This window comes from Mchenga conophoros, linkage group LG15 (genome assembly GCF_057382185.1).
Source record: "Mchenga conophoros isolate Kocher_MC1m ecotype Shallow Benthic linkage group LG15, M_conophoros_male_GT1.1, whole genome shotgun sequence".
Taxonomy (NCBI): domain Eukaryota; kingdom Metazoa; phylum Chordata; class Actinopteri; order Cichliformes; family Cichlidae; genus Mchenga; species Mchenga conophoros.
This window is the reverse complement of record NC_140540.1, coordinates 4,901,965-4,916,335: the sequence shown is the minus strand read 5'-3', so window position 1 is coordinate 4,916,335 and position 14,371 is coordinate 4,901,965. Positions and strand designations below refer to the sequence as shown.

At 42.0% G+C, this 14,371-nt stretch overlaps 3 protein-coding genes across 6 annotated transcripts in view; 1 reads left to right on the top strand and 2 right to left on the bottom strand.

Moving 5' to 3' along the window:
* Positions 1–3,196, top strand: part of pak5 (p21 protein (Cdc42/Rac)-activated kinase 5) — an 87,685-nt gene extending 84,489 nt beyond the window's left edge. For all 4 annotated transcript variants that reach the window (XM_085246682.1, XM_085246680.1, XM_085246681.1 and 1 more), the window contains one exon: positions 731–3,196. In XM_085246682.1, coding sequence (XP_085102808.1) covers positions 731–886 — 156 coding nt within the window. In that variant the 3' untranslated portion in view covers positions 887–3,196. The remainder of the gene's footprint in view (positions 1–730) is intronic.
* Positions 3,197–5,585: 2,389 nt separating this feature from the next.
* On the bottom strand, positions 5,586–11,174 carry lamp5 (lysosome associated membrane protein 5). Its single transcript, XM_085246685.1, has 6 exons — positions 10,528–11,174; positions 9,864–10,042; positions 9,258–9,389; positions 8,783–8,879; positions 8,084–8,272; positions 5,586–6,728 (listed from the first exon to the last, which is right to left on the bottom strand). The coding sequence occupies exons 1-6, from the start codon at positions 10,586–10,588 to the stop codon at positions 6,553–6,555; spliced, it is 834 nt and encodes a 277-aa protein (XP_085102811.1). The 5' UTR covers positions 10,589–11,174; the 3' UTR covers positions 5,586–6,552.
* Positions 11,017–13,497, bottom strand: LOC146557545 (uncharacterized). Its single transcript, XM_085246684.1, has one exon. The coding sequence runs from the start codon at positions 13,411–13,413 to the stop codon at positions 11,932–11,934; it is 1,482 nt and encodes a 493-aa protein (XP_085102810.1). The 5' UTR covers positions 13,414–13,497; the 3' UTR covers positions 11,017–11,931.
* Between the last annotated feature and the right edge of the window lie 874 nt (positions 13,498–14,371).

Here is a 14,371-nt window from a genome sequence, read left to right as displayed (position 1 = left end):
TGCGTTGCAGGCTTTAATCTAATGACTCGTGTTGCTGTTTGTCCCTCGAAATGTCCTTAAAGACGGTTTTATATCAGTCGACACTCACGTGTACCAATTAAAAAACTCAATAATCTGCATTTGGAAGGTCGTGAACAAGTAAGTTGTGTTGCCTTTCAGGCGAGAGACCCAAGTTTGAGTCATACATGTCAATTCTTTTTACGCTTCATTTGTATAATATTCATGCATGTAATTCATCTAGCAGCTTTTAAAAACAAAAAGAAGCTCAGGAAGCTACCAAAATATCTTGGTTTCCATGGTGATGCCTCGCTGTTTTCTACAAAACGTACATGCTTCTGACACTATGTTTCCTATTGAAGTACATTACTAAAATGTTCATGTTCCCATGAACACACAAAAAAACAGGAGACCACAGGAATACCAACAAATACAAGGTTGTTTTTTTTGTGTCACAGCCTCTTTGTGATGACAGCAACGTCTGGCAAAAACACGACAACCAATCAGGGAAGACACATTTCCCACTAGCAATTGGAGGTTGCCGGTGGTTGCTGACTGGTCTAAAGTCATGTGTGACTGACCTAAATGTTCCCAAAGTTGATGAAGAGATCGACATCTGTGTTGTCACTAAAAGTGTGTGTGTGTGTGTGTTAATTTTACTGCTGTTTTTTTGGCTATGTTATACTCAAACCTAGCTAAGCAGATGAATTCAAACATTTGCTCACATCTCCAGGTGTCAACCGTGTTACGCTCCTTCCTGGACCTGATGCTGGTGAGGGAACCGTCCCAGAGAGCCACAGCGCAGGAGCTCCTCCAGCACCCCTTCCTAAAGCTCTCGGGACCCCCTTCCTGTATCGTTCCCCTCATGAGACACTACCGCCATCGCTGACCTGCTGACTCAAACCCCAGCCCTCTCCTCCACTAAAAACATTCACATAAACACACTACCAGGGTGGCACTGCCCTCACCCAGCCAAAACACCCCACTGCTTGGTGGTGTGCCACCAACTTTCACACCTGTAACCGTGAAGTAGATTAGCTAGAGGAATATCTAAGACATACATTAATAAAAAAAATTAAAAAACACAAGACAAAGCAAAGAAGAAAAAAACTATTGAAACCATGAACTGGAGTAGAAGAGCGTAATGTGCCAGAGGAAACTCTAGACATCCAGTAAACTAAGCAGACTGCCTCGCCCTGCTGCAGTCTTCTTTCTTCCCAGACTGTAAGTCTTCAGCGCCATGTAGACTTGTTGTAGCCATCCAGAGCTTCTCAGAGGGGGTGTGACAACATGGAAGGACCCAAAGCGACCAGCGTGCTGCTCCAGACCCGAGCAGCAGAGGGCAGAACAATCAGTGTGAAGAGAGAGCGGGTTTTTGACTGGTCACGACTGTTTACCGCGTCGTCGGTTCATCATAAGGAGCGCAGGCTGCTGCTCAGAGACGAGCTCTCTCGCATCTCTTGTCACACACTAACAGTGAAAATGTATTTTAGAGAAACCTGTAAGTTTTTCTGTACAGTTTTGATAACTTGCAGTATTTTATCGTGTCGTAACCATTGTGATATGAGCGGTATTAAATAGAGTTTCTGCAGAGATCTTTCCTACTGTTTATAATCCAATTTTTGCTTAAAGATATAAGAGATATCCCAAATAAACCCACCTAAAACCTGTTACTAAAAAAAATACTAAATATATTTATTATCTTACATTTGTAGACAGAACTTCCATTAAATGTTGGGAAAAAAGGGTAATGTCAGAATTTTGTATGACATTTTCAAATATTTATTTATTTATTGGAACTGAAGGTATATTTTTTTGGTAGTGTGGCCTTCTTTTGTTTGGTTTTTCTTTTTGGGTTTTTTTTGTTAGGTTTTGACTTCAATTTCTAAGAGCGCATTTGGCAGACAGTCGGTTTATCATCCAAGCAATACCCCAGACCTGCTGTATTTATGAATCCATGACGCCCTGTATTTATGATACTGTAACAACATCATGCATTTAAATGTAGCACAGACTGAGTGGATTTGAGAAAGGAAAGAAAAAAAACTAGCTTCACGCAGACTTGTTTTTTTTTTTATATTAGCAGTCTCACTGTGTTTCTTTCTTAATGCCAAAGAGGCGCCTGTCCAAGACGCCTCCCTACCGCACAGAGTTTAGGATGCTGATAAAAGGTTTTCTGCTCACATCCTCGCTGTCATCATCTCACTCCTTATCCCACCTCAGTCAGTCAGACACACACACTCGCTATCACCGGAGCTTTGCTGCCATTCTCATCTCTAGTTTGGACCAGGAGAACAGTGTTATCCCCTTCCCTGTTTTTACCCATCATTCACTGTGATATGTAAATATGACTGTGTGTACGTGAGCCTGTGCGTCTGCGTATGTCAAAGAGCAAAAGAGGTGGAGAGGTGTTTATCTCTACAGCATCTGAAAGTGTGTGTGTGCGTGTGTGTGTTTGTGCGTGCGCTGCTGGCTAAGCCTTGACAGTGAGTCAAGATTTGAATGAGTAAACACTTATCTGTGGTGTTGGCTTGTATAGTGATATTGCATGTTTGTTATCAGTGAAGCTGGTTTCAATTAAAAAAAAAAAAAAAACACCCATAAAAACATCAAGATGTGTTGCATGGATTTTTCCTTCATCACCTTATTATGCAGTCGTCTCTTCTTCTTTTGTTTTTTTAACAGCACACTGTCAGAATATCCTAAAGAGGTCTTTTCAATCATCAACAGTTTATTTTCTCTTTGTTGTTTTTGGGTTCTCATTTCCAACAATTTCACCTGTATTTCACCTCCGAACACAGAAGCAAAAAAAGACACATTCATGGATCAGTGTTGCCATAATATATTAGGTTATTTCTCTCTCTTCCCTCTAAGCCATTTCCCTCTGAAACACCATAATGGGATATTGATTTAGCTCGGACAGAGAATGGAGCTTCTTTCTCACAGGAAGATCGACAGTGGTCTAGTAAATAAAAACACAGCTACTGGGGCCACTGAGAGTATCAGTGAGGATGACACCAGCTTGTAGAGTCAATGTTTGAGTTAGTGGAAAACACTCATCTGTTCCAAACACAACTTTTGTGTGTGAGTGTGTGTTTGTTTGTTAGTTTTCTAAACAACCTTTGGGAGGTATTTGAAATAGTTTGTGTCTTTAAATGGAATGATTTGTAATGAAGCAATAAAAAACAGATTATCTAAATGTGTTTATATACCATAACAGGCCTGCCAAAGTTGTTAGACCACCTTTGGGCTAGTTCCTGCTGCTGTAGGGTCTCAAGGATTGACACACACACATGCAGCTCTTATTGGGATATTTTTGTTTTATGTTATGTTTTTTTTTTAATATTATTAGAAGATTTAAAATCTTTTGATTCATTACTTAGAATTTTTTTAATAATATACTGAAAACAATAATGTACATGTATCTATCTTTGCAGCTCATAAAGGACAGGCAGAGATTTGCACTGGTTTCTGTAATGTACTGTCCTCCCTGCATTCAGTGTTGTTGTAGGCTAATAAGGTCACGGCCTCAGGTGTAGTGCATGCAGGTTACCTGGTGTTGCTCACTGGACTGGATATGAACTAAACCCTTTTTAACAGCTATGATGCCATCTCCTTATGACGCCCGAACAAGTAAAACTAAAGGGATATGCCCAAATCAAGGAATTTTTTAGGCCTTTTTCACGCGTGAGACTTGTCTGTAGCTAATAAAAGCTGAAGAAAATCGCAGCTTGCCGACCTTCGACAGTAAAAGTCCAACTGGAAAACTTGGAATTTCCTCCAGAATAAAAGAAGACAGGCGGAAGATCGTGGCTGCAGTTTTTGAGAGTTTGTGAAGCTCAGCAACAGGTGAGTTTTCCTCAGTTGTTGTTAGCATGTAGCTTTGTAGCAGAATGAAGGCCGGATGCTAACTTTTTAGAAGCGTCAACAGCTAATTGAAAATATGTATGTCAAAGTAAAGCATTCCTATCTGTGTTAACAAGCACAGATATCCTGCTTTGTGTTACCCGTCATGTAGTGGTTGAATTTAAAAAGCTTATTCGAGGTTAAACAGGGTAAATTCTCTGTCTATGTGATGCTCTTTTGTACAGTATGTTAAGCTCAGGTTGCTAATGCTAACACTTAACGTAGCCGCACAATCATGGTACCTCTTTGTAGGCCTACGGGGGATTTAAGGTTAATGTTTTAATAAATGCATAAATAAATACATCCAAAAATCTATGATTTTTTTTAAATTAAAAGTATATGCTTCGATTGCTATTTGTTACAATATGTGTCAACTTACTTTTTTCTAATGAGTAAGTTATTCTAACATGAAGATAAGTAAAACAATGTAATATAAAACAATGTAACAGATGTCTTGAGCTATACCTGGCTTCTTTATATTTTCCTTGGAAAAATTAGAAATATTGAAATGAAAACATAAATGAACGTTCTTAGGTAGCTTTCTTTTGCTGTCCTTCAGCAGTCTTTAACAATAGTTCTCCAGGTTTCTTTTGTTCTGTTCTCTCAGGATGACCCCACACTGCTTCAGTAATGTCAGGGTGCAGTTCTCTAGAGAGGCCAGTCCATGACTGATATTGTTCCACTGTGTGTGTTTTTTATTCAGGTATGCTTTTACTGCACTGAATGAAAATGAAGCTATTGCCAGTAGCAGTCAGGTACAAAGACTGGACTGAATGGGATTAAAAAAGCAGCAAAAGCCCAAAGAAAACCTTTGAAAGATCTTCCTGCTATTGCTCAAGATCACTTTGATTATCAATTAAATCTACAGTGCTTAACAAAATTATTTGACAACCTATCATTAAAAAAACAACAACATTTTCCAAATCTAATCAGAAACTTTTCATATTATTTATTAGGCAAATAACAAACAAAATTCATATTTATACCCAAATTTGAGCTGGCACACTGAACTCCAGTATACCATTCAACCAATGGCATCTCCATCAAAAATGTTAATATACTTCACTATTTTTTTTTCTTCATTTTTGTAAACCAACAATTTATAAATTCACAGATAACAACAATAATTGTATTTTGGCATATATATATATATATATATATATATATATATATATATATATATATACACACACACACGTGTGTGTGGTGTGAAAATTGACTTTGAAAGTTCAGTAAGTTAAAACAATACATTTCAAATGTCACTCATTTTTGAGTGAAATTAAGCTGACACACAGCTTTATACTTTTAATAAATTTGAGGATTTAAGTTTCCAGTAGTTAGTCTGATTGAGAGGACATCTACTTTGATGAGTTACAACCGAGGATGATGTATAACATCCATGCCGCTGAAACAAATCGGTGTAGAAGACACAAATGTCCTATTTATTTTCAATTAAACAAAACCCAGTGTCAAAATCAATACCTCATCCCAGCAGCGTCTCCTCAGACGGGTGCATCAGTCAATTTTTCTCAGTCACCTTATTTCATTCATCCTTTTTTTGTCTTATTCACCAAAAGATAGGAAATAAAATAGTGATTTATTTTTTCATTAGAGCTGAAAGAATGAGACTTTGTGCTTTTAACACTGTAGTAGATAATAGTGGAAGTAGTTTGACAAAGGAGTAGACGTGAGTCCAGCAATTTATTTAGAACGAAACAGAAGAGTACGGCACAGGATTGCATCAGCAGAAGTTTATGCATAGAATTTGATTCTGAAAATAATTTACATATATTTATAGTTTTTTTTTTTCCCTTTAGTAACCTCATTTTCATAAACACACATCTCATCATTCAGTGAAATTCCTCGCTGTTTAGTACATAGTTTGTGTCAGATGGATGCATTTCTTTCTGCCTCTTGATATGTTCTGTACGTCGGTGCGGACATCAGATTTGCTGAAGTCAAAGCAAAAACTTTGAATGCCACTGTACTGCACACTACAAGACTGTCAACACTATGGTTGCATTCAAAATGTAATAATAAGAGGATTGGCTAAAAAAAAATATATGAAGGTAAGCTTATACAGAACCAACAGGAGAGAACTGAAATAATTTATCAGCCATTCCGGGAAGAGAAAGAGAGAAGAAGGTGGAAAGACAGCAGAAGCAGAAATTTCAGACATTTCTTTCAAAGACAAGTTGAATAAGATTAGGCAGAAGTGACCAACTATGATCCAGTGACGCGATGACTTTAAAAAAACAAACATACTATAACTTAGAGAGGTCTGAATAAAATTAGTTATTTTCATAAAAGCTTTACTTTTTTTTCTTATTTTAATTAAAACTCTAAGCAGATTCTAGACCAAGATTTAATTCAGTAGCCGGTGAAATTATTGTTTTTTTTGGTGGGTTTACACTCCCAGCTAAATCCATGACAGCTCCCCCCTCCCCAAACTGTCCCATTAATTTATGTTTCAGCTTTTCAAAAGTTCTTGTGGGCAGTACATGCTACACATTTATCAATCGAGGATTCAGCCCAGTGCGGGGGTCACGATTCTCTGTGGTATTAGAGGCCTGGAACAACAAGGAGACAAAGTCTGTCATCAGGTTAGCTTCGGAGAGAGCCGAGGGGAGCCGCTGCTGTGCCGGTTCACTACATGTTCTTGTACATGGAGCGATCTCTGGGGAGCTGGGGCTGAGCCGCTGTCAGCTTGAGGTGAAAGTGGTAGATTGTGAGGATGATGACGATTATTAGGCCCAGAATGAGACCCAAGATAAGGGGGAGGGTCTCCTCCAGGCGCTCCCGCTGGTCTGTGATGCATTTGTAGGCTGCAGAAAGTAGAATGATACACAGTCTGTATGAGAAGGTGATCGAACGTGACTTACAAAGGGCAAAGATGGTGTGTAGATTATTTCAGAACTTATTTGTATTGCATGCTGGATGATATTTTTTTATACCTGAACTATATTGTTATACATAATATCAGGGTATTCTTTTATTCTATTCAGATTTAAGGCTGAACTTCATTTAGTTGTGTGAGTTATATACTTTTCAATGACAATAAATTGAATGCAGTCTAATCAGATGATTGTTTTCTTGATGAACTGAGTTTATTGTCTGGAAAGATTAAATTACCAGAAAAGACTGAGACTTGAACCAGTCAACATATTAGCATTTTTGCTTAGAGGTGACTCAGAGCTGTTTGATTTTCTGTCGTCACTTAGATAACTTTGGATGTTCTTGAAATGCATTAATGTCCTTCAACCTTTCTGCTTGTAGTTGTTGACATGAAGGAGACACACACGTGGCATCTCACAAGTTTAGTCAAGCATCTCTGTTCTCTGGACTTTTTCTCAGGGTGGCTGTAGCTCAGAAGGTAGAGCAGGCCATCTATTTATTGGAAGGTTGCTGGTTCAATGCCTGGTTGTGTTCATCGGGTTTGTTCTACTTATGTGCAACGCAAGGTAGAATTCTAATATTTCAACAAAATTAACAGTTTTGTTTTTTGTTATTCTTTTTTTTGCACAATTGTTGTGATGATCACAATAAGTCATATCTCTTTTGGTTAGACTTTTTTTTTCTCTTTTGTGCATTTTATAGTTTGATACACTGGTGTTTGTGGGAGTGGGATAGAACACCTAAGCCATCATTGGATGTACAGTATGTATATGGGGGTTAAAGTTGAAGGTGCTTCTCCCCGTGGACAGCAGTTATACACACTAGGAGAAAGGCAGTGAAGCATTGCACAGCCTAGTTTACAGCAGCTAAGGGACAAATGATTCTTACAAGGTGATTGGACAGAGAGGTGAGTACGTCTATAAAAGCTGCATTCAGGGCAAGGATATGACTGCACTCATAAACTCCTAATGACCCCCCCCCACCCCCTTTTTTCTCTCTCTCCCCCTCTCTGCATCTCTTGTGTCCCCACCTCCTCTTTTTCCTCTTGTCACCCTGGCGCCTTCTCTGCAGCCCTCATACTGCAGCAATAACACCCCCCAGAGAGCTCTGTTTGCGAGTCAGCAAGAGAGACGTACAGCTGTAGCACTCTGAACCCCCAGGATTTCTCATTATCATCATCATCATCTCTGTTGTTCCACGAAATGTGTGACCAGAAAAGCATGATAGTGTGTGTGGCAGCAATCGGGCAGTTTTTCGTCAAAGGGGTTTTCTGTTGTGCTCTTACGTTCACTGAACATGAAGTCAGATGCGATGTCAAAGGGCTGGATCTGGATGTCATACATGGAAACGGTGATGCCCTTCTGGTGGTCACTTGAGATAAGAGTGAGGGTCTGCTGTGCCGTGCACACATAGGAGCGCCCGGCAGGGGTCACCAGGGCTGACAGCCGGTGGGTGCTGGCTGTGTGCTTCCCAGCTGGAGAGAAATGAAAAGGGGGGGGGGGGGCGTGTTGTGAGTGGAATGTGAAGGAGGACATTATGATGCAACCAACACTAAGGTGCTTGTGTATGTAACTGACCTCTGGTTTAATGTAGAAAGGATATCCAAGTTAATAACTTGAAACATTCAAAGTATAATATAGGTGGCTCCTGTTGAAATTCTCCAAAATAAAATGTATTGAGTAACGAACAAAGTCTATTGGGGAGTAATTGTTTTTTGGAAGAGGTCCGATTTATTCATCCGGTTTTTTTTTTTCTCACTCAGTTGTTTAAAAAAATAAAAATGTGTAATCTCAGCTAAAAGTCACAGGGTGAAAAAATAAAAAATAATTAAAAATCTAAATTAATTTTGCTAAAACTCTTAATTGATGTTGGTGGGCGAAACTCCTACATTCCTACACGAATCAGCCTCTAATTCCAGCTTAATGCTGCTGGGAAATGAATGAGGGGAAGTTGCGCGATGGAAATTGCTGAGTCTGAGACTCACGGTTGTATGCGTTGATGAAATGCGATGTCTCCGAGGTGTCGTAGACGAACTGAACCTTGCTAATCTTCCACACCTCGATGCCCTTGTCACGGAATTCCTGCAACACACGGGGAGACATAAACACTCACGCACACATGCGTCAAACGACGGGAAAGGTGATTTGGCCTGCGCTCGCGAAAAACTGAGTTACTCGATTTTTTTAAAAGACTTTTGTGTTGAAATCTTTGGGAAATTACCAAATTCTGATACATTTGTTAAATTTACTGGGAACGTTTCTTTTAAACCAGAACCAGTAGATTTAATTATATTTAAATCACGGGATTTGCACTAATTTTACACAGGCTACGCGCTGTTTCTGCGTGTCAAAATAATGTAATTGGCAGCCAATTTGTGAATGCACGCATTTTCTTAAGACTTATGGGGATATTTTGGTTACATTTCATGTAGTGTAGATACATTATTTTCGTTTACTCGCCTTGGAAAAGTAGATGCGGAGGATGTAGGCGTTGTTCTTCCAGGTTATGTGGATCTCTGACTCGGTGCTCTCACATTTCCCCTCGATTTCTGCGCCACGGGGGAGAGTGAACGACGCCTGCTCGGTGATCAGCTGCAAAAACATTCAGCAAGCGTCAAGGTGGCAAATAGCGGACTGAGTTTCCAATGAAAGAAAGCATTATCTGTGCGCCAGATTGCACTGTAGTGGTATATAATACAACTGCATGATTCTGAATTTTTTTTTTTTAATTAATTTTAATCTCTTTTAAATGTTTCGAAAAGTTTGCTGTTATCCGTTCTTTATAACTGGACTCATAAGAGAGAGGTCAGCATTTTGCGCACAGCCGTGGGTCACAAACGCATATTTTAAATTTATCGTAGGCCTAAATTTATTTAAAGTAACTCTTTCTTCTTAACAGGAGTTTAAAGAAATCACATTGAATACAATGTAAATATTTTACATCTTAAAAATCCCGTTTCCGATGTTTCGATCCGTTTTACGCACAAACCAAAACGTTTAATTTTAAGCGGGTTTCTCTCATTCCTGAAGCATGCGTTGTATTAAAATTCAGTGGGGATTCCTTACGTCTATCCCGTTGAGTGCAAGCACGTCATATGGCACGAGGAATTTTACAGCGAACTCCACCATGAGACATGTTGTGCCGTTCTCTCGAACCGCGAAGATGGCTTTGTCTGGGTTGTTGGAGAGACCGGACAGGTTTTCACCTTCCTGCTCAGCCAGCACCACGGACAGCGCCAGCACACCTGACGACAAGAGCAGAGGAGGTGAGCCTGGTGACAAATGGCTCGCAGACACACTCACGCACACATTTGGGCCACCCCTGAAAACATGCAGAATCAGCAGAATCTGCGTCGTAAACGACTGGAGTTTAAGCTGAAGCCACCTGGCATCTTTTAGATCACCTCGGTTTCTGGTGACAAAGTCAAAAACGGGTTAAAAAACCGAGAGTGAAGTCTGCAGTATCAGGGGAGCAACAGCACATCACGGACTGCAGTAAGAACAGCCTCAGGAAGTGACAAAACTACAACTCTTCTTACATTTGAAGCTCTTTTTTTCCCACCCAAATGAGGAGATAAATAATGGGTGAAATACGCCAACTCATGGAAATATAAGAACACGCGCGCACACGGAGCCAGTAGTGGCCAGACACAAGCAGTGCACGTGCACGCCCATACACTTACACACACTGCAGTAAGGAGTCACGACAGCTTCACACACACTTTCTTACCAAACACAGTGAACAGCAAAAGTCGGGCGCTCTCCGTGGTGCTGAAACCGAGACGTCCCATCGCTACCAGCTTCCCCGGAGCAGGAAAAAGAGCGGGGGCTAAGTGACTGGGCAGCCGGTGCTGAACCCGCGAAAAGAAAAGAGAGAAAGGAAGGCAGTGAGGGGAGGGAGAGAGAAAATGACAAAAAGAGAGAGCGAGAGAGAGAAATGGGGGGTGGGGAGAGAGAAAGAGAGGAGGATTGCCTCTTCTCAGCGCCAAGAAGTCACGCTCAAATCATCGTGAATGCTGCAGGAAAGAAAAAAAAAAGTCTCCAGGTTGGGCGTGAGATCCGGTTTGCGCCGCAAAAGCTGCCCGGCACCGAGGAGTTCTGGCTATCCAAACCGACCTCTCCTTTCAAGGTTGACAGGCTTTAACCCAGCGACAGCCTCTGCACGTTATTAACGTCACGAAGAATGATCCCTCTTTTTTTTTTTTTTTTTTTTTTTTAAAAGGAAAGAAAAAGTCGCTTAAGTTAAAAATGATCGCGGCATGCAGTGTCAGTTATTCCCGCAGTGCTGTGGTATCCATGTCTGTGGTAAAGCGACTGCAGGTTGGGGTTGAAATGATGGATGTCTGGAGGGAAACACCGACAAAACCTCTCCCCCTCCTCCCTCTCTCACTATCTCAAACTCCACTTGTGCAAGGTTGAAGCCAAGTGCGTTTGAGAGCGAGAGCTACAAAACGCTCATAATGAGATTATCACTCTTTCTCTGCCAAAATAAGAGGGGTGTGAACCCGGCACCGGAATCAGTACAGCACTTAGCTTTCTCTAACTTTACACAAGGATGATTTTGAACCCACAAGATCAGAGAAAAATCTGCGCTTATTGACCTTATGGAATTAGGGCAAAGTGTGAATAAATGTTTTATGTAACACTCACTACCACAAACCTTATCGAGGGTAGATGCCACACAGACGCATAGACATCAGATTTAGACTTTATTTGATGTTAAGGTGTACTGGAAGATACAGAAAAATCTCACAGCACAACAAGCTTATGCTATACATAAATAATACATATTGTGTATGGCACATCACCTCTTCACCTTTGATGAACACTCCACCTACTTTAAAGGGAGTGGCATATAACACCGGACAAAGTTCCAACCATATACTGACACTACAGCATACACAGTCGTAAGGCTGCGAGGTACTACGCAAACAGTTTGATTCATTTGTACTTTAAATATGGGTGTAAATGTAAAACTTTAGTAGCATGGATTTATTGTTTCCACTCCAAACGGAGTAGATCAAAGATGAATGCGTTCTGGTAACTCTCACGGAAATTACCGGAGTTTTGAAAGTCATGTCTAAACGATCTTTGTGGGAATCCGTTCTTAAAGTAACGCGGGCAAACACGCTTTTTAAGCGTTTGTTTTTCTCACATGAAAGTCAAACTCGCACTTGACGGAGCTGATGCTGTCGATGCTGGCTTTGCTGTCGACCTGGGGATGTTTTTTAACAGCCTGTGGAAAAGTTTCTGATCGCGGAATCCGCATTGAAAATGCCGTCGGATCCTGTTCCAGCTCTTTCGCATCCTTTTCAAACTCCGGGAAAGTAAAGCGGCGCAACATTTTGTTGCTCAATACAGAGAAAGTCGCGGCTGCAGATGAGGCAGTCGGTGCCTGGGGAGGTTCAGCCTTGCCGGGAGACCTTTCGCGCCTCCTCACGGTTCTAGAATTACGCAAAGGGACCAGAGTGCGCTCAGGAGGTGCGGGGCTGAGCATGCTGGTTGGCAGGCTGCACCTTTTCTTATAATAGCTGTCGGGAAATCTGTGTAGACCGAAGTCTAACATTTTGGTTCGTTCTGTTGCCAACTCATTCTCACTTTTGTTGGCAAGAATGGGGGTCATTAAAATGCCCAGAGCAGAGGGCGCGCTGGGTCTGTGGCTGTTTCTGCTGGGCCGAGGCGAGAACAGTGTGGATCTTTGAGCCTCACAGCCCATCGTTAGAGGGGGGAGGGGGTCATCTGAGGTGGTCGGCCTTCCCTCGGTTTTCGGATGCTTAAGGTTGGGAGAAATACAAGGACGGGGTGCAAGGGTCGAGACTTCAGAGAGGACCAGATCAGGTGGAGGCGAGGAGGCGCCTTCGTTCTCCGTTTCAAACTCCTCTATCGAGTTCATGGATGACAACCCGCTCCGCTTTATCCGCGGGATTGGCTGCCGGGTGCAGTTTGGAGCCAATAGGCAATGAGCATGATTACACGCTCGGAGGACCTCCAGTCTGTCTGCTAAATGTCCAACCTTCTTCTCCAGCTCGCCGGGTCGCAGCTGCGCACTTCCACGAGCGCCTCCGTCCTCGCGGCCCTTTTTGGAATTGTTGGTGAGAGCGCAGATGCATTCAGTGTGACCAAGAAACTTTGCCACTCCAATAGCAGAGTTTCCAACTTTGTTTTGTCGGTCTATCTGAAGACCCAGCCTCTTGAAAGCTCTCACCAAAAACTCGACAACGTGCGCGTGACCTGCCACCGCGGCGTACATGAGCGCTGTGTTTCCCCACGAGTCTACAATCTCCGGGTCCGCGCTGTTTCGGACCAGGATCTTCACCGCGTCCAGGTGTCCCTGCTCACAGGCGTGACTGAGCGCTGTGCGCCCGTTTCCGTCCCGACAGTTGACGCTGGCGCCTCTGTGCAGCAGGAGCTCTGCAAACTTACACCGAGCCTGGGCATCGGGCAGCAAGACAGAGGAGATGAGGGGAGTCTGTGCGCCCTCCGTTTTGGAGTCCACGATTTCCCCATCCAGCGCATCCAGAACAAACCGGGCCAGGTGGACTTTATCCTTGGAGATCGCATCCAGGAGGATCTTGGTGCCTGTTTTCCCGTTAGACTTCCCGGGAGCTTTTAGCATGTTTATTAGAAGATTATTATCCAATAAGTTTATTAAAATTTATTTACGAAAACTCATCTTTCTATTAGTAGAGCAGGTTTGGAAAACCTCTTTCCCCCCAACGATTGCTGACAAACAAAGCCTCCACCCTAATTTTATAGTGAAAGGGAAGCTACGGAGGAGTTGCCGGGCAACGCAAACATAATTAGCCTACCACGCTTTGTTCTTCTTTTCTAATGGAAATACTTTGTTTACAATGACATAAAAAAGAGCGTCAGCACTGGAGCCGCCTGTGTTCAAGAGAGGACCTGGCTTATCAATTCACTTGTTGAATGTGATGAGACAGCAGTGGTTATTATTTGTGGGGGGGCGTGGGTGGTGTGCTTGTGCCCTACAGTGTGCTTTAGAACACAATTATCAAATCAGAGAAGATGAATAATCCACATTACAGCCGGGAGAGTATATGGTAGCATCTGAATGAATCACATTTTCAGTGACATCATTGGTGCAGCTTAACTACAAAATTGGCAGCACGATGTTTCAGCATTCCAACTAACAAAACATGCTTACCTCACACCCCTGATATACGTCTTCCTCTGGCCTGCAGTGTTTTCTACTATCCTCGATTGTTTTTGTGCAATGTTTCTCATGTAAAACTGTAAAAAAGCTAAGCAAACAAAAGAAACTATTTTCTTTCTGCAAAGTTTCACTATGACTGCAGAAAGACTGCAGGGCTGGTGGTGGTTATAGTGTGACAGCATGTTAACATTTATGGTGCCCTCCTCAGATGAGCTGCACAAATGACTGCATGGTTGGGAGAAAATTTATTTATTTAGGTTTGGGTAACTTGGGCGCAATATTATTAGTGCTGTGTAATACTGTAAATTTAGGTCCATCCATCCATCCATTCGCTTCCGCTTATCCTTTTCAGGGTCGCGGGGGGCGCTGGAGCCTATCCCAGCTGTCATAGGGCGAGAGG